General features: G+C 43.7%; 1 protein-coding gene across 2 annotated transcripts; it reads right to left on the bottom strand.

Moving 5' to 3' along the window:
• Nucleotides 1-1,641: 1,641 nt before the first annotated feature.
• On the bottom strand, nucleotides 1,642-18,350 carry CRK (CRK proto-oncogene, adaptor protein). Of its 2 annotated transcripts, none has more exons than XM_063174094.1 (3): nucleotides 18,062-18,326; nucleotides 10,551-11,086; nucleotides 1,642-4,889 (listed from the first exon to the last, which is right to left on the bottom strand). In XM_063174094.1, the coding sequence occupies exons 1-3, from the start codon at nucleotides 18,303-18,305 to the stop codon at nucleotides 4,752-4,754; spliced, it is 918 nt and encodes a 305-aa protein (XP_063030164.1). In that variant the 5' UTR covers nucleotides 18,306-18,326; the 3' UTR covers nucleotides 1,642-4,751. The 2 variants fall into 2 exon arrangements, with proteins under 2 accessions (XP_063030164.1, XP_063030165.1); XM_063174095.1 differs by having other exon boundaries at nucleotides 4,751-4,889; nucleotides 10,721-11,086; nucleotides 18,062-18,350.
• Nucleotides 18,351-22,455: the final 4,105 nt, after the last annotated feature.

Genomic DNA, 22,455 nt, shown 5'->3' with positions numbered 1-22,455 from the left:
AGTGACTAAGATCACTGAAAATTAGGTGCCAAGTCCAGAAAAAAATTTGCTTTTTTTATTTATTTGAAGTAAGATTAGAAAATGCTGATTTTGCTGAAATTGGGAATCATTGTAAACCTTTACTTCTGAATTGATGGTAAATATGTGATACAAAGTTAGGCACTCAAAAGGTCCCAGTAGTGCACAGTCACTATCTCTGTGTAAATTTTTAAGACTTGCAAATCACTTCTGCACTCTCTTGACCATAAAAGTCTATTTTTCAGCAGAGACTTGGGAAGCTGTGCACAATAAATTAGATTTGGATCAATTTAGGAATTTTTCTGTGATCCTCATGTTCAGCAGGCACTCAGGTTGCAGGGAGTTCAATAATATCAATAAATCAGGACACTTCAAGCAGATTTAATTGCCAGAAGTGAGGTGCATTCTTGATCCCCTTGCTAAATAATAGCATATTGTCTAAATACTTGAAATTCTTTTGAATGCACTCGTTACAGATGGCATTCAGATATTTGGAAATTGGTCAGGGATTTGGCAAAGCATGAGGAATAAACAGCCTAATCCAAGGAAATACAGCACAATTTGCTGATGCAATCCTTGCCTGCCCTTTGCCCCCTGAACTTTCACATTAATTCATTCAACCACTGCTGCAGCCAAACCCCACAGCTGAAAGGAGAGGGAATGGAAAAGGAAAAGCATTTTCTGCATGAGCCCTGTGCTCCATCAGCTCAGGGAGCTCTGCAAACACCAGAGCAAGGTGGAGCAGGAGGGGATGGCTGGCAGGGCCCTGGGGAAGGGCAGGCACAGCCTCCCCCTTTTGGCTCTGAAATTCTTCCAGCTAATCTCATTAAAAGGCATCTTTGCAGTGGGTGAGCACTGGAGCAAAGCTGGGGGCTTCTACCTATGAAAAATTACAAGTTTTTTCCATCTAGAGCTGACAGAATAATCTTTGCTCTGTGGAGACACACCAAGATTCTTATCCCTGGGGCCTAAGGGCCACTGTCCCCTTGCAGTTTTTAAGGAATAGTGTGGCAAAAGTAGCTTTAATGCAGATTGATGTTACAAGCATTGCTCCCCATGGGATTCTGATCCTGATTTTCTGTCCTTCAGCCCTTGACAGCACCTGCACACCCTGGCCTTTCCCTGAGTTAGTGCTCTCACACCAGCACACATGAAAACAGCTCTTCTGAACCATTTGTAGATTCCTGCAGGAGATTCTTGCTGGTATTCATTTGTGTAACTTTGTGTTCACTGATATTTCTAAGAATATATGAACAGCTTTTTATCTTCCCAACCTTCCCATCCAAACAATCCCCAGACTATTCCCTGACACACTTGTGCAGGTAGAATTGAGAGCAAGAGCTACAAAATCTCATCTTAACATTCCTCACAAGTTATTTTTGAAATGAGAATACACATTTCCCCCAACCCCTTGACTCATTTAATTACAGAAAGTCACCTTCTTTCATAAAAAGCCATATTTTATTGTTTGATAAGTTAATTTAGTTAGCTTGGTTTGTCTTATTTCTGTAGTGCTGTGTTTAATTACTTTCATACTAACATGGCCAATTAAAAATGGCCACACCCCCTCTATTTTTAATTATTACATGCAAGTACTCCAAGAAATGATTGAGAATGACTGAGTCAAAGTTTTGGCTATACTTTTATTTACTTCACGTACTATGAACATATACATTACATGCTACAAAAAATAAAAAAGGACTTTAACTGTCAAGAAAGTGGATAGTGTTATAATACAATGGCACATGTTCATATTTTTCTTCAAACAGGTTTGGTTAGAATCCTTCCCCAAAACCATTAACAAAAAGGAAGTGTTCTGCTCTTAAAGATGATTAGAAATCTTTGCATTATTAACAAATACAATTCAAACAGATTAACAAGATTTAACCAGGTCATATATTAGTAAAAAGGCAGGGGCTTACCAAAATGAAATATATATTAAAAAACCATAGCAGCCAGTTGTACTTTTTAGTGTGATATAACGTGTAAATGCACCAGAAGAACACAGTGTAATTGAGCATTCTGCTTTCATGGTGTATTTCTAGAAATGATTATTCTAGTTCTAACACCTGCCTATGCACAAGAGACCAAAACCACAGCCAAGGAAGAGACAAAAGATTGTGACCAACATTCTGAGCAATGATTTTTCTGCACGCATTGGGAGAAGGGAGGGAACAAACAGCAGAGGATAAACAAAGGCCACAAAAGGATTTCCTCTACATGTTCATGGACATGGGTTCTACCTATTTGCCTTGAAGAGCCTGACAAATTGAAATGTCTATTTTGTCCAAATTCATACTCCTTTCTATCACCTATGAAACAAAATCACATTTCAGCTTAGAACTGAAGAGTGGAAAACAGTTGCAGTAATGTATCAATCAGCTAAAAAAACTGCTTGACAAGAACTTGGGATTCTAGTGTAACAGCAGCTATTAAGACTCCTCTAGTTTCCTTATTTTGCTCTTTCAAAGTGTACAAATATTCACAATTTATACAGTCTTAACAAAACCACATCTACAAAGTTTGCAGGGAACTTGCTAGTTAATTCAATTAAAGTCTTTTGTATTAAAAAGGCAAGGTTTGTATAATAAAACTTCCAGAAAAATGATCTTTTGGTATCTGAATTCCTGATTGGAAAGGTAAAAATATATGGGCTTTCATTAAGTGCAGTTGGCAAAAATCCTTCAGAACAGTGTCACTCTAATGGCACACTGTTTATTGTGTTCCTTTTGCAATACCTGAAGAAAAACATAAAAATATATGGGCTACTGAAAAACTCAGTATTAAGTCTGTTATTCAGAGTGCAGCTGAACAGTTATAGTGAATATCAGGATCAGAGGAAAACAAATCAGCCTTAAAGAACTTGATGAGTTAGAGTTAGTTTCACAATTTTTTTTGCTCTCAAAGTAAATTTTGTACTAAGCTAGAAGAGCTCTCACAATCACTGGCACGTCACCCTAACCAGAATAGCAATCCAAGGTAGAACAGAGCTGCAATTCCTCATTTCCATTCTTACCCCACTGTCCCTGCTGTCAGTTTTTGACATTAATCCTCAGTAGTGCTCATGAGACTGGTGATGGACAAGTGTGATCAACGTTAGTCCACAGAATTAATGAGTGCCCATAACCTGAACATTACTCAGACTTGCTGATGGATTAATTTTGAAGTAAAACAACTAGTACTTAAATAGAACAGAAATATTATAATTTCCAGCATGTTACAGAGTTCTGAGGTAAAGTGTTACCAGTATGGTTGTAGGGTTGGTGCCTTGCAGCAAAGGCCTTTGCAACCCATGAGCCTTGGGGTCACATGGTGTGAAGCAACCAAACCCAACAGTTTCAGTTTGATGCTATTTAGAAAAACCCTTCTGCATGGATTATACTGTAGTCAAAGTTACAAAATTTAGTTTGGTCACCAGAGTGCTGTGCTTGGAAAACAACCCAGGGTACAGGCAAGGGAGAGTTATTTCAGTGTTTAATTTCAGTTTACAAAACTTACTAAATCCATTCTGATTTATATTAGAGAAAACCAGATAATTAGAAGAACAGACTAAAAAACAACCATCAAGCAGTGCATAAACTGCCTACTCAATGCACTGATTTTCATCATGAGCTAGGAAGCCATATTTACTCTATTATGCCTTTTGAGAATCAATCCAGAAGCACACAATTATTTTCCATTAGTTTATTAAAAATAAAATCCTCATGAGTTCACTATCAAATATTTTACAGATGGGAATTAAACCAGAAGAGTCCCCAGACTCTTTAAAATAAAACTAATATTTGGTTTGTCAGTTCACCGTGCTTGACACTGATTTGTACTGTAACAGTATTGTACAATATTGAAGAATTCTAGAAAAATTAAACTAACCCTACACAATTTAATTTTATTGGAAAGCAGTGTCAATATTTTAGTATATTTAGTGAATCAAACACTGCTTTAAAGCTACGTATTAAAGTGCTATGCACGTATTTTTCAGCACTGATATGGAGGTTTACACTCCCATAAGCCTTGCATTTGTGGATAAAAGGAGATACTGTGTGTTAATAAAAATCTTAAATTAAAATCAGCTGCTATGTTTGGAGCATCAACAGTACTGAAGAAATCAATCTAGTGTCCACAAGGTTCTAGAATTCTGAGGTTGATTGGATCTGTCATTTACCATGAAAATGGTAAGGATCTGTAAATCATAAGGCTGTGCCCAACGGGCCCTTGCCTCAGTCTGTGCTGTGCACAGCTAACTGACCATGCAGAGCACTGCAGAGAATCCAGGATGGAAAAAAACACAGAGAGAGCTCCAGGATAAATTTGTGAAATTTCTATCAAGGTATTGAATTGTGTACGGTTGATCTTCATTGCCTGAGGAAGAAGCAACATAAGCAATGGGCCTGGAGAGAGCTACAAATGTTCTCTGAACATCTACAGCACTGCCTTCTCCAGCTGCTGCTGCTGGAAGCTCCAGGCTGCTGTGCACGTGGACATAAGCAGGCATTACAACCTAGAATCATGGCCTAGTTCTGCCACTGGACACAGAGTTATCTACTGTCGTACCCTGAATGACATGACCCTTGCTTAAGGAATGGTGGTGTTGAGTCCCAGGGGTTTGCAGGTTATCAGAATGCTTATCCAAGCAATACCACTTGCAGCGTCGGTCCGAGCTTAGTCTTGATGGCTTCTGCAATAAAAACAAGTTGAGATTGTTCCCATCTGTAAGAGCAACTGTTGAGCCACACTCAGCTGAAGTCCTCGTCAGGATTCTGTTGATCCAGCAGACGGACGTGTGTGAATGGAAAGTGACCACGTCTGCCATTACATTCTCCTTCCCACTGACCACTCATGTTAATCTTTGTGACCTTTACCAGCTCACCGACCTGTGGGGTAAGAAATAAACATGTTACAAACCAGAAACACGGGCAGGATCAGCTGCCACCCCTCCCTGGTGTGCTTCACCCACGTGCACCAGATACACACCCAAAAAAAGCAGCTTTAGTCCTGGCAGTGTCTGTGACACCAGCCTGCCCCCAATGCCATTCACTCCAACAAAGCGTATAAAGAAATGTGCCTCGATCAGGTGAGAACTACCTGAACTGAAGAGTCAGCAATCCAAAACCAACCTTTCCAAGTGCTCCTGGGACCTGCCATCAGGTGCTGTCCTGAGAAATGTGCCTTGCTGGGCTGACAGAGGCCTGCACACTGCTGGGACTCCACCCAGAGCCTCATAAAACAAGGCACCTCTATTCCTACTTGCACCTGGACCAAGTGGACACTAACGTGCAAGCTCAACTGCTCCTTAGCTTTGGAATCCCACTTTTCAAGCTGGAAAGTGGACGATCTCTCACTCTTCACAGATTATAACAAGTGTAAGAAGTGCCATAAGGCTGCTCTGTTCCTGCTCTGGACATCCACAGTCAGCCACTACCAAAGGCAAAGCCAGATGGCATTTCAGGCTTTCCCAGCATGGATTTCTCAGAGAAATAAATCCCACTGAATCACAGAATTGTTTAAGTTGGAAAAGATCTTCAGGGTCATCGAGTCCAGCCATTAACTCAGCACTGCCAAGTCCAGCACTCATGGGAATAGTAAAGACAACAGATGCCTCTCCCACTTGCCCAGGAATACATCCCCTATTCTAATCTCCACCCTCATACTGCCAGCACCAATTCCAAAGGCAGCCTCTGTCACCCCACTGTGACACAGGGACACACTGCACAGCAGGCCCTCCCCACGCTGTGCAGGTAGTTCACACCAGGACACAAGTCTGGGTCTGATCAGTCCCCAGCTCTGTTCATATTCAAGGGCACTTAATGAAGTGGCACTCACACAACCCAAGGAAGCACAATTTACATTGTAGACACTCACTGCAGAGTCAATGAATGCATCACTGAAAAGCTGCCCACCCATTCTACCCCTCTGCAGAATTTTATCAATAATCTGATTTACGAGTAACGTACAACGGTTTTTAGAATTCTTCCCACATCACAGATGGAGGATGCTTTTGGGATAGATAGACTCTATTTTCTTTCACTAATACTGTAAATAAACTCTGAGGGTGTGGCCAAAGGCCTCGCTGCATTTCATCCAGAAATTCACTGAATATATAATTCACACAGATGCTCATCACTGTGTTCCAAATCCATCTAAAATACAACCTCATTATTTGCACTTTCCAGGCAGCCAGCAAAGAACAAGGAAAATAATTTCAGATGTTACCATTCTCCATTAACTTTACAGGTTTTAATCACTTGAAATCTTTTGCCAGAACAGCTTTTAACAGTTCATAAATTCAACCCCTTTCATGGACATTTAATTAAGCTTCCCATACCTCTCATGATTACTTATCTGGTAATGAGAGGCCCATTGGGACTCTTGCTGTAGCTTTATTTTTGCCTTTTGTAGTCATTAGTATAGACATTTTAATGAATCATATTTTGAAGAAAATCCTCTTATGTATTAGCTACAGGCAAAAAGAAGCCTTCCTCCAGTTCTGAATGCAAGCTTCAGCTCTTTAGGAATTTAATCATGCAGTTTGTATAATTTTGCTACTGCTAATAACCACTGGGGGGTTGTACCAACAAAAATACTCTGCTGACCAAAACAATACATCAGCTATCATTTAACAAGGGTAAGATTTAATGTGACAATACTAGAAGTGGAAAATCTGATTTCCTAATCACAGCCATGACCAGAACAATGTCCCAGGTAACTTCAAACTGCTTCAGACCTGGATGTAATCTACAGATCAGCCCTCACCAGAGCAGTGTTTAACCTCCAGCCCACTGGGAAGGGAAAAGCACCACTTGCACTGGTTTGCAGACTGTGGGCCTGTGCTCTATCACACCTAATTAATGTTCATTAGGGTTTATCTTGGATGCCTTACAATAAACTCACCTGCAGAAGGTGGGTTCAACAGAGCAGTGACACAGTTACACTGTGGGGTGCTTGGGAAGGTCTCCTGCTCCCCCAGCATGCTGCAGCTGGGTTTTGGTTCCAGGGGTGTTTCAGGGTCACTCAATTATGAATTCCCTTTACCATACAGAGCTACACTTGAAAGCTGCTTTTTGGTAACTGTTAAATGAGGAGACACTTCTGAGATCAAATGTTCCTTTTTGGCCAGTAATTTCATTTAGCAGACACACTGATAGGGTTTTTATTCCCATTTCATTTATATATATATATATATAAACCTTCTCATTCATTCTTACATATATATCTATATATCTTTGCATCTGCCAAAGCAGGACTGATTTTAAGCAAGCATGAACCATTTCACAAATGCTGCCTTAATAAAATGGCTCCATTAGATCCTGACTAACTGAAAGATCTTTCTAGATCTGCTTCAAACCTCTGCCTAGCAAGCTGCATTTCAACCACTCTCCTGAAGACAATACAGAGAAACCTTCCAAAAATTACTTATGATTACAAGTGCTGAAGTTTTAAAACCTTTAGGCAAGGAGTGGACGCTGTCTCTGAATTCTCCTCACTTTCAGCATTGATTTATGGCCACATCAGTCCATAGTGCATCATCCCACCAAGCACAGCACCTCAGGAACAACACTGTACCCTGCTAGAAAGCCAGCTTTGTCTCAGTCTTCATCAGAAGCTTTAAAACTAAATATACCCCATATGCTTCAAAGCAAAACTGAAGGTTCAAGTGAAGACTTCTGTATGCTGTGGTTTTATTCCAAGTACTCCTCTTTGGTGAGGTCAGGGTGGCAGAGTTCTGCTACTGTTACAAAGAAAAAAAATAAATCGATCGATCTCAGAGTCATTCACCACACAGATCTTCCCTTTTCCTCCTCTATTTTCTCTTAAAATACACTGAAATCTCCTTGCATAGGTCCAGTTACATGCAAAATAAATGTTAACTTCTCCTGCTGAATTTTTTCTCCATAATAGAGCACAGACTTTATTAGAACATCATCTGCTCTGATCCTCCTTCCCTGAACTCTTCAAAAGCATGTCAGGCTTAAAATAACAGAACAGCACAGATATTCTATTTGCAGTTTGGGCAAAAACTGTTTGATGTTAAGAATCTATTTTTCTCAGAGAAGCAGTGGGATCCACCCCCTGCCATGAATATTGCCAGATTTAAGGATAAGAGTTTTCATTTGGAAAGAATCCCACTTGCTGTATTTATAAAGAGGTCTGGGCAAAAATGGCCTGATCAGATTTACATAATGCTCTCTACTAAGTTATCTAAGAAAGAGATCTCTAAATAAACAGAGAAGGAACACCATGAAGTGAAAGGGAATGTGGAGAAAGGAGACAACAAGAGACAGCACTTTGATAGACAGGATGAAGAAAAACTTGGATAAAATGAAATATTGCTTTTTTCCTTGTACAGACATTGAAAGCAACTCAGTGACATTGTGATTGGAAATGATAAAAGCTGCAAAGCTTTGAAGGCCACTGGAAGCAGTGATAAATGGCTCACTTTTTAAAACTAAATGTTTGCAATATTACATACAGAATGAAGAACCACAAGTGCTATTGCATTTCTTAAATGGAGAGCAAGACAGGAATGTAACACCCTAACCAGGAGGGCCAAGGTGTCTGATGATAAATATTGAAGTAGTTTTAGGAGGCCCACAAAGGCCATTTCTGGACACCAGAAATCCCCTGTGGTCTCACAGCCAAGCTGAGCTGACACTTCTCAGCTGCCTCTCCCAAATCCTTCAGCTACTCAGCCTTTCCCATCAGTTACTAAAAGACTCTAGAGGTGTAAAGTAGCTCAGAAAAGAGAGGTGTCACCCACAAAGCTGCTCTGCCTACAGCACTGCACTCTTGCCAGATCATGTGAGTTTGGTGAAGAGGATTGAACTAACCCAAGATCAGCCCTGGCACCCACAAGCTGCTCTCCAGCGTGGAAAGCATTTCCTTTCACTCTAAGTTGCTTATGGCCTGGATTAGCAGCATTTCCTCACCCTCCCTGTTTCACTCCATGCTCCCAAATCCTGCACTGGGCAGCAGTGTGGGGTTCTTTGGTGGAATAAAGTGTGAAGTTAAGGCTTAAGAGAATGCAAAATTCAAAAAGAAAACCAAAAGGGTTTGCTAAATATGCCACAACAGTATCCAGAGGCTCAAAACCACTCTAACATCTGGTGATTACAACAGCCTGCATTCAGGAATCTTCCCAAGCTCCAGGGGTAACTGGGTGGAAAGGGTGAGAAAAAGGAGAAAGACAGCATTTTAACCTTTATGAAAGTTTCAAGGGTAAAAATCCTCACATTTCCCCAAAATCTGGTCAGTTTACATAGATTTCCCTACCTGCCTCTCAACCCAAAAATATTCAGCCCTATAACAGAATGTGCAGCAACTCAGAGTGGATCTCCTACCTACATGGGAGAGATTTCCCAGCTGCCAGGCTGCACATCAGTGATCCCCCTGCAGCCTGTGCTGCACCTCCCACTCCTGCACTGACACACACCTGCAGCTGCCAGGTCCCTGAAGTCCTGGAGTGCCTCCTGTGCTATGCACAATTGCACAAAGAATTTGAGAGTGCAGAGGAGATGCTCTGACTCAGCACAGAAACTGTTTTTTTCCCAAGTACTTAAAATGTTATATAAACAGGAAGTCAATTAGGTATCAGGAAATTCCAGAGCCTCTGGCTCAAAGAAAGCCTAGATTAAAGGATACAATTTACATATCCTAAGGCAAAGGTCTGCCACAGGGAATACCTTAGTCTCAATTTCCTCAAGTGTAACTTGGGAGAGAACTATCTGATGTGGAGAGATAGAGCACTCCAGTCACTTTTTTATGAGGAAAAAAGACAAATCAAAAAGGGCCTGTGCAATTACTTGATCCTGTCAGGAAGTGAATCAACCTGGGGAAAACTCAGTGCTTTACTACAAACCCTGCTCCATCAATCACTGCTTTGTACCAGACCTAACAAACTGTGGTGTGAACAAGTGCTATTGCATCTCTTATCAATCACTGCTTTATACCAGACTAACAAACTGTGGTGTGAACTGTGAAATGCTCCTGCCTCAAACCTAAACCCAAAGTAATCTGCTTGAGGTGATGTTACAATTAAATTCTCTGTGTGATCATCATCTCAGTCCAGGTAATTTCAAAGTGTAGCAATGTTTCCACTGATTGCTTTAAAACTGCTGACACATTGGGGAGAAAAAAATGCCCAACACAACACAAACCAACAAACAACCCAGCACACCTTGTACAGATTGTGGTGAGGCACACAACAGCAAACACAGGTTCAGACATACAATTTATGAGCTGCTCCCTCTCCCTCCCCCCAAAATAAACATTTCAGAACTGAAAACATGGATGGGGAAACACTTATGTTAGTGATGGTTGACAACAGACACAATACTGGTTCGTTAACCTAGTAATAATCAACAATAATCTAATTTAAAAGTGACTCAAGTCACTCATTTTATCCATAACTTATTAACGATGACATAAAACCAGTATTACAAAGCTTTTCCCTTTCTCATTCCTCCAAAACTACCACGTGAGCAAAAGGGAAATCCCTTGAACAGATCTCTTCCTTCTACATTTTGCCCATTATGTACCTCCAAAGCCAAGGCTGTCTTGTCGTAGGCATTAGGGACTCGCTTCTGGATAACCCGGGCATAAATGGGGCCATTCTGGAGGTTAGGGAGCGGAGTGTTGATGCTGGGCTGGGCATAGGGCCCTGGCTCCGGCCCACCCAGTGGTTGTGGGTGGGAACTATCCTGGTTACCTCCAATCAGAGTGGGGACTGAAGCAGAGGAAGGTCTATACTTCTCGACGTAAGGAACGGGAATCATTCCCCTCTTCCCTTCGCTGTCTTCTGCGTTCCACCACTGCTCTTCAGGCTTATCCCGGATTCTCAGGATGTCTCCTTTCTTAAAGGGGAGATCTTCCTCATCATTGCCATTAAAGTCAAAGAGGGCTCGCACATACTCGGCCTCCTCCTGCCTGAGGATGACCCCGCTATTCTGCCTCGAGCGCGAAACCGGTTCTATCAAGGTTGTAGTGTCCAAATAGTGAATTTTGTAGAATTCCAGTAAAGATGGCAAAGAATCAAACTCTTGGTCACCTATTCGAAACCTGGTGGGATTCGACCCTGAAAAGAGAAGGCAACATGTCAAGGAGAGCATTGAAACTACAAATCAAACATTTGAGAAGACAAATACATTTAAACAGAAATATTTCAACACCGAATTTGATCACCTTGACATCATATTCAGCTTTTCTGAACATTTTCAATCAAAGGCAGCACTATCATGACCATGAGTAGTTTTTTTAAAAAGATTTTTTCAAGGAAAGAAAAGAGAAATTCTCTGGCATCGCCAAACTTCCCAAATTATGATAAAAATATCTTTGTTTCTTTCAGTGTTATATGGACCCAACAGATGAAAATGCTCAATACATCAGGAGCCTGTACAATTCCCCTGTTTTATACTCTAAATATAGGAAGCAAATTTTGGTACCATTTCAAGGAAATTATTTTTTTTTTAACTCTCTTCTGCTGCTCAGATCTATTTCCAAAGAACAACACTGCAATAATGGTTATTTACCTGTTGTAACACCTTGGGTTAAAGGCATGGACACTACAGAAAACTGCTTTGCACAGCAGCAAATAAATAAAGTTATTTTTCATTTTGATAAAAGATACCAGCAAAGAAAATTATCTCCATTCTATGCAATGTAAAGCAACAACCTATATCTTCATAACAGGAATGACTCAGCCTTTTAATCTCACGTCTTGTAGCTTCTTTGCCATGTTTGTCAGATGGAGCCTAAGCCATAAATCCAAACCTCAAATACACTGGAATACAGATGATGTTCACATCCAAGCCATTACAAGCATCACTACAAGTGCAGAATATCCATTTCCAATCTGTGTGCTGTGCTTTTTTTGTCCCATTCTATGTCCTTCAGGCTCAGCTGGGGAAAAACACACACATGATGTTCTATTTCCACCATGCCCCATGCCACCAGCTATGGGAAGAACTGGGGAAGGCTGGGGGAAGGGAGTGCAGATGAAAAGATTTATACTTTAATGAGTAACTCTTTTAGCAAGACAGAGATGCTTACTTTGCAAGTCTGTTTTCTCTGCAGGGAATATCTAACAGTCCCAAGCCTTAGCTCTGGAGTACAAAGCTAGCAGAATCTTTCAAGCTGTCACTGATCCAAAACTCCCTGCAAAGTAGCACTGTCAGCATGGAAAGCTAATGTTACAACAAGTTCTTTCAGGAGAGCAGAAAGGGGTTCTAAGAGAGAAAAGGGCAGATTCAACGAGACCAACACCCGAGAAATGAGTTCTGAAGTATCCTGAAGGAACAGCAGCATTAGTGGGGCTGCTTAAAGGAAATCCGAAGGAGCAGAACTAAGTCATTGCAAAAAGCATGTTTGCATGCTTTAACAGCTCTGAAAGGCTCTCTAAAGAAATGAATACAAACACACTGAGCCAAAACCCAAAAGCAATAGCCTTGAAAATCTGCAAAAAAAACCCCTCAAACCAGCATCACCAGAGATAAAGGAAGTTAATGTAATTATCAGCCAGAAAAGTGAGCCCAGCATGGGAAGAGATTTAAGAATCCATCATATTCTCCCACAGTGTAATGCTCAGAGGATGCAAAACCCCCTCAAGTTTTGTTGCTGAGATGTAACACAGAGCTCTAGACTTGGCCAGAACCCTGGAATTTCATCCCAGTGGCACTGTCAGCTCTGTGGGCTCACAGGACAGGAATTCTGGCTGGACAGGCCTGCACCACTTCAAACAGCTCAGTGGGAAACAGGGAATGCTGCACTTCACCAGAGGTACAGGTGGGGAACACAGCAGGTCTCAGACCAACCTGGTGACAGAAACATGTGCAAATATCTAGCACTATTTTACCTTTAGCTTTAAGAATCAAACTTGACATCTGAGCAAAAAGAAAAAGTCATGGGGACTTTAAGAGCAGGGCAGCAAAGCTCTTTGCAACCCACATGGAGAAGACTGAGTCTCAGGGAAGTTCACTGACATGGAACTTATTTCACATGACAGAAACAGAGATCCTGAAACACCAATTTACCTCAGTGAAACCTGCTACAAGCTGACTCAGCCAGGGGGCTGAGCTCTGTCAGCAATGTGGGATTCACTGAGAAATCTTCACAGGTCACAGGAAATGAGCAGTTCATCAGTAACATTCATCAGCCTGGTCAATCTTCAATCTCCACCAGGATGAACAAGGCATTTTGGAGTGTCTTTTTTCTACTTTGGAACATGTTCACCCTCTTGAATTAATGCACAACAGCCTGAGGGACCTGCCAAGTGTACCTGAATACAAGTTGGACTTTAAAAAGAAAAGTCCTCTAGAACATTATGTACAGAGGAGTGACAGAAATCACTGTACTGAATCCTGGAAAATCAGATCCTAAGAGGTGTTTTACACAGCTGAACAACAGCCAGAGGACACAGACCCTCCAAACTCTGGGATCAGAAAGGTCAAGGCACTCCTTGAAGGGACAGAGAGAAAAGCATCAGAAAGGAGAGATGTCACCCTCCCAAAGACCACACTGCCAGAAAACCACGTGCACTTCTGATGCTTTTCTTTTAGAAAATGTAATGTGGCTACAGAAGATCTAGAACAAGAAATCTATAAACTTAATCTAAATTAATCATCAAGGCAGCAATCTCATAATCATCTGGAGAACTTAAATAGAAGACTCCTAAAATTTAGCTAAAACACACATAAAAAGGTCAACATAGTTCAAAGTCACAGGTGGTAAAATGCAGATTGGAAATAAAACACAACTCCACCTTCCCAAGCAAGTGGAAAACTTTCCATCAGTTTAAATCTTTTGTGGATGTTCTTCAGCTACCATGAACCAAGTGATGTTCACATGCAGTGGGGAAATTATTCCACTCCCTACAGGCTCCTGGTACAATGAAATTCACAGATGAACAGATTTCAGAGGAATTCTTCAGCCTCTTGTTTGAACTGTGACACTGCTCACACCTGCAGGCCAATGGAATAATTCTAACAAAATCTAACAAAGAAAAAGTTACAGCATCAAGGTGAGTGGGGCTTTTTGGGAATAAGAGCAGCTTTCCTCATGACCCTGGGATCCCTCTGGAAGGCACAAGCCTGAGCAGCACAGTGTGCACATCTTCTGAAGCTCCCAGAAGAGCACAAGCATGGAAAGGTGAGTCCTTTGTCACGTCCTGTGGAAACTGAGACACTTGAGTTCTGGAAATTCTCTTTCTGCAGCCTGGCCCAGCTGGAGAAGCTGCTCAGGGAGAACCTCCAACACCAGCACTGCTCAGCTGAGCAAGAGGAACTTTTTGAATGAGAAGCACAAAGGGCTGAGTATCTTCTTCCTTCCTGACTCCACCTCCACTAACATCACTCCAGCCATCTCAGGATGCCACAAAAGGTGAGGAAAGAGTTAAAAATCCAAAGAGTCCCACAACTGAAGAACGTTTCAAACCTGGCTCATATCAGTTCTCTCTTTATGATGCACATTCCCTCCTGTCACAGCCCTCTGACACTGAGCTGCCTTGTGTCAGTCTGGGAAAAGTGCTGGTGTGTGTTTTAAATATTGTCCAGATCTTGGGGATCAGGGCTATAAACCACCCAATATTGTGCTGGTTGGGCAGGTGGTGGAACCACAGAGACACTTCTCACCTTCTCAGACATCTCAGGGGGTTTGCATTTCTCCCTTCACTCCAATTGTGTCAATAAGGAGTTTTCTCTTCATTCCCAAGCTTTGGAAACTTTTCTTTCACAGAAATACAGGTCTTTATTTTTCCATCTAGTGTTATTCTATAAGGGTGGCTCCCTTTCCCAATTCAGAGTGTTTAGGGCCAGCAAAGCTGTTCTTATCAGCCAGAGCAGCAGTAAGACACCCCAGTGATGTCAGCCACTTCCTCCTGGAGCAGATGGGAACTGGGCTCTGAAGGCATCACATTCCAGCCCTTGTGCTTCCCCCACCCCCTCAGGGACACCTCTTTTCCTTGTTCTCAAGTACCTTCCTACTCATGCTGAGCAGAACAAATAAACCCCATGAACACCCTATAAAAACATAAAACTCCATTGAGTGGAAGAGCTCTGAGCACACCAGGAAAACATTCACTGAGGAGTTACACTCATTTCTGATCACTGCACTCATCATTTACAGATCACAGGATAACAGCAGATGTCTAACACAGCACTTTATAAAGTTACAACTAGTTTGTATTTCAATATATTTTTATCCCAATATAAAAATGAAAATAAAACCAAAACCCAAGCATGAGAGTTAAACCACTCTGCTCACACATGCCTAAAGCCACCTCACCCAGGGCTGAGTGTGGGTATCACTCTGTGAGGATTCTGTGATTCCAGGAGGTTCAGTCACAATGGAAGTGATTAAGAAAAATTCATTGCAGACCCATGCTCTTAAAACTCCTAACTGTGCAAACATCCATTTCTGCATTTTATCTGTTATATTTGCCTACTTCAGACAGACAAATTTAATAACATTATAAGGCTTCTGTCTTTATAATGCTGCACTACCAACAGAGAGCATTTCTATCTTTAGGTATTTCAGGCATTTTTTAGTGCATATCACACATTTTTACCCCAAGCCCCCGTGTCACATCATAAACACATGATATATTTAATATTTCCTCTGCTGTCTATCACCATGCTAATGCCTGCATGGAGCACTTGTTTAGGATTTCTTCAGCCATTACTGTGATACCTCATCACAAATTATCCCTTCCCACTGAAAACAGACTGTTTTTCTTTCCCATAATTCAGTGATTTATCCTATTTTTTAACATCCTTGAAACATTCCAGAAAGACATAAAAAATTCTGTTCAATTCTTTTTTCTTTGTTGAAAAATCACCTGCAAGAAGTTAGAAACTGCAGCATCGGTCAAAAGGTCAATTTAACAAAGAGTTTGCAAGTTTACTTTCTACTTCAGAAATCAGAGAAGGTATCATGTTTTTGTGACATTCTGGTTTTTAGGTAAGCCAAAGCCCCTCATCTCATTCATTCTGTGCTGAGGCTTCCCTATCCCTGAGAGCAGCCAGGAGTTTCACAGACACTGAGCAGCCCAACACAAATCAACCCAAGAACCCAACCTGGAATATTCGAATTTCCCAGAGAGATCTGTGCATTTGCCAAACAATCAATTGGTAAAAAAATTGTACCATACTAAAATATAGTAATTTTGTTTTCCCTACTGTTCTAACTTGGCCACAGTAAAAAAGCAGGACAATCTGCAAACGTTTAACTCTTTTTACTGCATTAGCTTCCCTACCCAAACACAGAATCATCTTCAATCTTCTACTGTTTTCACCTCCCTTCCACTGCAGAACAACCTCCCACTTATTTTCTTCTGGAAGAGCACCTTAATTACACTTGGAGTATAATTCAATGTACACCTCCCCAGCACCTTCTTTGGTTGGAGTGTGAAGGCAGCAGCATCAGCATGGAGGCAAGATTTAATTAAAATTACTGAAATCAGCGTGGGAGTGTCTGTAGTGCAGCAGTGATGCATCACCCCTCCCCAGAACCTCCAGGGGACAAATAAAAAGGAGACCAACCAAAACATAATTATACTTTTCCAGATATATTAAGCCTACTGTGGCACCAGCTTACACAGCTACTCTTTTAAAACAGAAGAGAATTACAAGGTACTTCATGATTTTAACCAAAGCCAGCCCACAGAATGCCACAAATGTCACTGAGCTTAGGATGTAACACAAGAAAAAAGTCAGGATGGCTGTACTGAAGTGATGCCACTGTTTTTCCAGAGATGAGTTGCTCCCCAAAAAACAACTGCCCAGAAGTGACAGACACTCATGAGCCAGTGTTTCTCACTGTCTTTAAAATCCAATTAGGTTGGACTCACAACAAAGCATCCTGGTGACTGACTCTGCTCCACACAACACCAGCCATCCTTGTCAGCAATTACAGCACCAAACAAACCTCTGCCTGCACACACAGAGCAACAGGAACCTACCACGTTCTGACCCCCACAGCAGCAACAAATTCCATTTCCAGCTGAATTCAGCCACATTTAACTTCTACCTGTGGAGCTCTGTGACCTGAGTGCACCGTGCAGCTCCAGAAGGTTCCTGGCACAAACAGGATCAGTTTAGACTTTCCCCATTTTTCCAATCTGAAATGCTTCCCCTGTATGACAGTGCAAACCTACTGGCACTAATCTTGTTTTCTCTCAGATTATCTCCTTAGTCAAACACTCTGTGCAGAGACTGAAAAATAAAACAAGTCTTGTTATATCTTTCCACCACTAGTCTCCTATTCCACCCACAGACCTACACCACAGTGTCTCTATCTACTTTCTGCCAAACAAGTTCACCAAATCTCTTATTACACAGGTTTAGTATTATTAAAAATTATCTAGGGGCTCCTTGCAGAGGTGCTAATCACATATCCACATCATTTTTGCAAGGATTAATATCCAAACTCGAGCAGTTCCAGCAGAGGGACACCAGTGCCTTTGAACTGCACATTCTGACACATCCAAGGGTTCTGCACTGCTGGGGTTTACTTGGACTAAACAGCAAAAATTCTGCTTCTCCCTCTGGCACAATCAGCAGTGTGTTGTTTTCATTATTACATGTTCAGCTGATGAGAAATAATATCAAACTTCTCCTTTCAAGGGGAAACAAACTGAACTTCACATCTGATTTCAAGAAACATCCTGAGGAGTTCCCACCACTCAAACTCGAGCTCAGCCTCCCTGATAACGCAAAACTGCCTTGTCAGAAGTCAGGCTTTGGAGATGACACTTGCACAGAACCACCTCCCGGCTGAGATAACACGGGAAATCTATGAATTATCGCTAAGGGGGTCAGGAAAACAAAGAGGTGCGAGGCTGGAGCCGCGGGATGCCCAACTCCAGGACGCTGAATTTCCTGTGGCACAGGACGGCAGGTGCGGACACGGCTGTGCTCGGGCAGCGGCCGCAGCTCCGAACGCGGCTTAACTCCAGCACAAAGCGCTGCCGCCTGCGAACACCGCCCGGGCGCCCGGCGGAGCCGCCCCGCTTGCCCTGCCCGGGCTGCGGGCACCGCCGGCCCTGGGGGTCACTCACCCGGGGCCCCGGGGCCCTCGCCGCCGGACCGCCGGGCTCCCGCCGGCCCCAGGCTGTTGACGATGTAGTGCGAGACGCGGGAGCTCTCGGACACCGACAGCACGAAGTCGCCGGGGATGGTGCTGGAGTCGCGCACCAGGAAGGTGCCGTGGCGCTGGCCCTGCAGCAGCGATACGGCCTCGCCGCGGCTCAGCCGGCCCCAGTACCAGCTCGCCCGGTCCTCGGAGTCGAACTGCCCGGCCATGGGGGCCGCGCTCCTCCCCCGACCGCGGCCGCCGCCGCCCGCGGAGCCGCTCAAAATGGCGGCCCCCGCCTGACCTCACCTACCGGACGTGACCGCACACGGGGAGCCCTGACGTCATCTCCCCGCGCGGGCGGGGTCCGTGTGAGGGCGGCTGGGAGGGGGAGGCGGGAGCGGCCGGTGAATCCCGGCAGTGCCGGCATCGATCGGGCTGGGAAACACCGCCGTAATCAGCGAGTCCGACTCGGTACCGGACACCGCCTTCTTAACCACACCGGAGTGCCGCGTCCGGTCGTTTCTTGAACACCTCCGAGCGCGATAACTCCGCCACATCCCTGGGCAGCCTTTCCAATGACCTTCTCTGGGAAGAAGTTCCTCCTGATATCCAGCATTGCCCTCCCCTGGCACAGCTTGAGGCCGTTTCCCGTCGTCCTGTCCCTTGGGAGCAGAGCCCGACCCCAACCTGTCTCCAGCCTCCTTCCCAGCAGTTGTGGAGAGCCAAAAGGTTCCTGCTCCTTTTCTCCAGGCTCAGCTCTCCTGGCTCCCTCAGCCTCTCCTGGTGCTCCGGATCCTCCCTCAGCTCTGTTCCCTTCCCTGGTCATGCTCCAGCCCCTCGATGTCCTTCCTGAATTGAAGGGACACAGCGCTCGAATGTGGCCTAAAAAATGACCAGCACAGGGGGACAATCCCTTCCCTGGCCCTGCTGCCACACCATTCCTTGCCTACAAAGGTGGGGAAGGGTCTGGAGAGAAAGCCTTATGAGAATGGACTGGGGATACTTGGTTTGTTTGGAGAGGAAGACATTGACGTCAGACCTCATTGTGATCTTCAACATCCTTCTGAGGGACAGCACCAACCTCTGCTCTGTGACCAGGGACAGGGAAGAGCAGGAGCTGTGCCAGGGCAGGTTTAGGTTGGATTTTAGGAAAAGTTCTTCCCCAGACAGTGCTGGGCACTGCCCAGGCTCCCCAGGGAATGGGCACAGCCCCACGGCTGCCAGAGCTCCAGGAGGGTTTGGACAACACTCCCAGGGATGCTCTGGTATTGTTGGGATGTTTGTATAGGGCCAGAAGTTGGAATAGATGATCCTTGTGGGTGCCTTCTAGCTCAGTATATTGTGTATATTTTCATCTGTACATTGAAGGCTGCAGCTCACTGTGTTTTCCTTCAGGGCTGTGCCAGCAGCTTCTCTCCTCATCTTCCCTGCCAGCCACATATTCCCACCCATGGCTGTGCCAGCACAGCTTCTTTTCATGGCAGTACACACTGAATTGGGCCAACGAGCTGTTCTGGGTTAAAAATAGCCCTGTGAAAGAAAAAGTTTTGTTTTATTCAGGGCAGTTCATTGACTGCAGTACCACAGAGGTCTGCAACAGCAAAGAGCTTAAGTTCCACTGGTGCCACAGAAGAACCATGTGTGTGTGGGCATGCACAAATTAAGAGTTCTATTTGTGAAAACACAGAAATATTTACCACTTTTAGACTGCTCTCCAAGATATCTTAAATGCCAGAGTAGTATGTGTCAATGTGTGTAGAATTCTGCTCCAGCTCTGCTCAGTTCTGTGAGCTTTTTTCCAGAAAGGAATGTGCTTTTTCAACTGTGTGTTCTCCCTGTGGCAGCACTTGCATAAACAATGTTAGAGCACAGCTGTCCCTGACTGTGAGGGTGCTGTGCTCCTCCCTGCACCCAATATCCTGCTTTTTTTAGGGCCCTGTAGCTGTGTCCTGGATGGGACTCTGGCATTGTGTGAGGTTACCAGGGTTGTACTAACCTCCACAATATCCCAGTGAGAAAATATTCTGTCTTACAGGTGGGGAGCCTGTGGATTCATCAAATCCATAAGAAAACACCAGGTGCTTGATTTCAGCCTCACAAATGCACATCCTTCCTCTGCTGATGCTGTTCTCTCTCCAGATGGACTGGAGCTAGGAGGAGCCCTGATCCATTTGGAAGTCAGTCCCAGTTTCCCTGGTGATGTGTGGGGTGTGCTGGCCAGCTGCAGGGATAGCACACAGTTCCATGGGTTTTTCACGGGTTTGAAAAGCTGCAGATCCTTGTTGAGAGCCCAGGACGGCAGGAGAGTTAAATCATATCCGCAGGAACACGTGTCCATTCTGTTCAGTGTTCACAGACCTCAAAACAAAGAAACAAACAACCAACCAATTCTTTATTAGGGCAAAATTGACCATTTTTCTGACTCCTACCAGACCTCTGCAAAAAAGTCTCTCTTTTTTTTTTTTTTTTTTTTTTTTTTAGACTGTTATTTTTTTCCCTCCCTTCCCGGTCCCCATCTCCTGTTTTCAGCCGATGCCAGAACTGCGGGAATTGGTGTTTTCCATCAGGTTTTGGTTTTGCTTTTTGCTCACGTTGGGAATTCTGTTGCATGAGCTCTCTCTGGTGGTCAAAGAGGGGAAACCAATAACGCTCCTGCCCTAAATCGCTCCTGTGAGTGTTTTCATGCTGGAATGATTTCATAGGATCTTGGAATAGTTTAGGTTGGAAGTGACCTCGCAGATCATCCAGGTCTGACCCCCGGCTATGGACAGGGACACCTCAACTAAGGCAGAGCTCCATCCAACCTGGCCTTGATCACTTCCAGGTTATCCAAGCTTCTCTCCTACAGTCACTTTCTCACCTTCATTATTTGTAAAAGCCTTTCCTTAACATTTCTGACAATGACTGGTAGCCTTTCCCAAATTTCTTTTTCCTCCCCTATTTAAACACTGCATCCCTCAGTGGTTTATTACCCTCGCCCCATCCCTGCTGCACAAAGGCTACAACAAGGCACAGCCCTTCTGCTTCCTACAAATTTGAAAACAATTAACATGAATTTTAAGAATTCAGGTGATCTTTCATAGGCAGAGGGATTGCAGAGAGGAATGTGAAAGAAAAACAAAGCTCTGGGACACAGTCTCAGAAGAATAAACCTAAATCAGCTTGAAATGCTGAAGAATTCACTGTTAATTACAAGATCCTGAAAAGAATTACAAAATATTATGAAAACATTCTATTCACTCACCTAGCAGTAAAAAGCCCCACTGGTACCCAGGTTTTGTTCCCCTCTCCTGATTTTATTGTCCCTACCAGTTGGCCAGAGATTGTTTTTTCCTAAGGAGCTCTAAAATTTTGGCCATGTGTCCGAAGCCACAGTCAATCAGTTGAAAGTTTCTTGCTGAGTGCAATGAGTGAATCTTGAAAAGGTGCCAAGCATGGAGGGCTGGAGTACAGCAGTGTTCTGCCTGAGGTGACATCCAAGGGATGTTGAAACAAAATCAGGAAACACCTGGGTCAGCCCAGGGTTCATCTGCACTCTGCTGACAGCAGGGCAAGGTGACCTGGTGTCACATAACCCTGTCCCAGCTGCTCCTTGAAGCGTTTGGCTTTGTCAAGCTGGTCTAGATCACATGGTGATACTGTGTCCTACTTAGAAAACTAAACCTAAAGGAAGGTTCCATCTCTTGGTTTCTTTTCCCTGTCACCTGAAGAAACAGCATTTATCCCACTGAAATGTTTCCTCTTGTTTAGGCTCAGCTGCTCGCAGGAGGTGCCTGTGTCCTGTTTATTCCTTTTCTTCACCTCCTGTGGCCTGGAACCTGGCTTCACACCTGGCTTGCAAATGTCACCTGTGCCAGCAGTTCCTGCCAGCTGCTGCTGTGGGATGTCAGCAGCACTTTTGGTGAACAGTGACACGAGCCTTTGTGCAATGAGCTCTGTGTGAAGACTTGAGAATAAATAATCTTGGAATGAGTGATGGGTAGAAGGATCTCTTGATCCCACTGGATTTTGTGTAAGGGGAGCAGCCTTGATGCTGCCAGCTGGGAAATGTCTTGGTGACAAAGTCTAAATTTGAGTTTTCCTGGGAGGTACCATCAGTTCAGGGGGAAAGTGACGAGTCACAGGAAATGCACTGGATGGGGTTTATATGTAAACACAGAAATGAGGCGTGGAGCAGCCTGAGCTGGAGGGGAAGGTCCTGCTGGAGAGGTAACAGGAATTCCTAGTGGTGTGATAATAACACGCAATAACACTGGGATGTGGCTGTGTAGCCTGGCAGTTGTGTGAAATAATGATGCCAGGGCAGGAGCAACTCCTCAGCTACAACAGGGCTCTGGTCTGCTGTTTGTGAGGGAATGGAGCTGATTAGTCATGAGG

Source organism: Melospiza melodia, chromosome 21 (genome assembly GCF_035770615.1).
Source record: "Melospiza melodia melodia isolate bMelMel2 chromosome 21, bMelMel2.pri, whole genome shotgun sequence".
NCBI lineage: Eukaryota > Metazoa > Chordata > Aves > Passeriformes > Passerellidae > Melospiza > Melospiza melodia.
Note: the sequence above shows the minus strand (reverse complement) of the source record. Positions and strands in the feature narration are given on the sequence as shown.

What these genes read in the sequence shown, in the direction of transcription:
- CRK (XM_063174094.1), bottom strand. Translation starts at nt 18,305, where the DNA reads ATGGCCGGGCAGTTCGACTCCGAGGACCGGGCGAGCTGGTACTGGGGC. An exon ending in CGAGGGCCCCGGGGCCCCGG is followed by an intron (nt 11,087 to 18,061) that starts GTGAGTGACCCC and finishes TTCTCTTTTCAG; the next exon opens with GGTCGAATCCCACCAGGTTT. An exon ending in AGACAGCCTTGGCTTTGGAG is followed by an intron (nt 4,890 to 10,550) that starts GTACATAATGGG and finishes CTTACCCCACAG; the next exon opens with GTCGGTGAGCTGGTAAAGGT.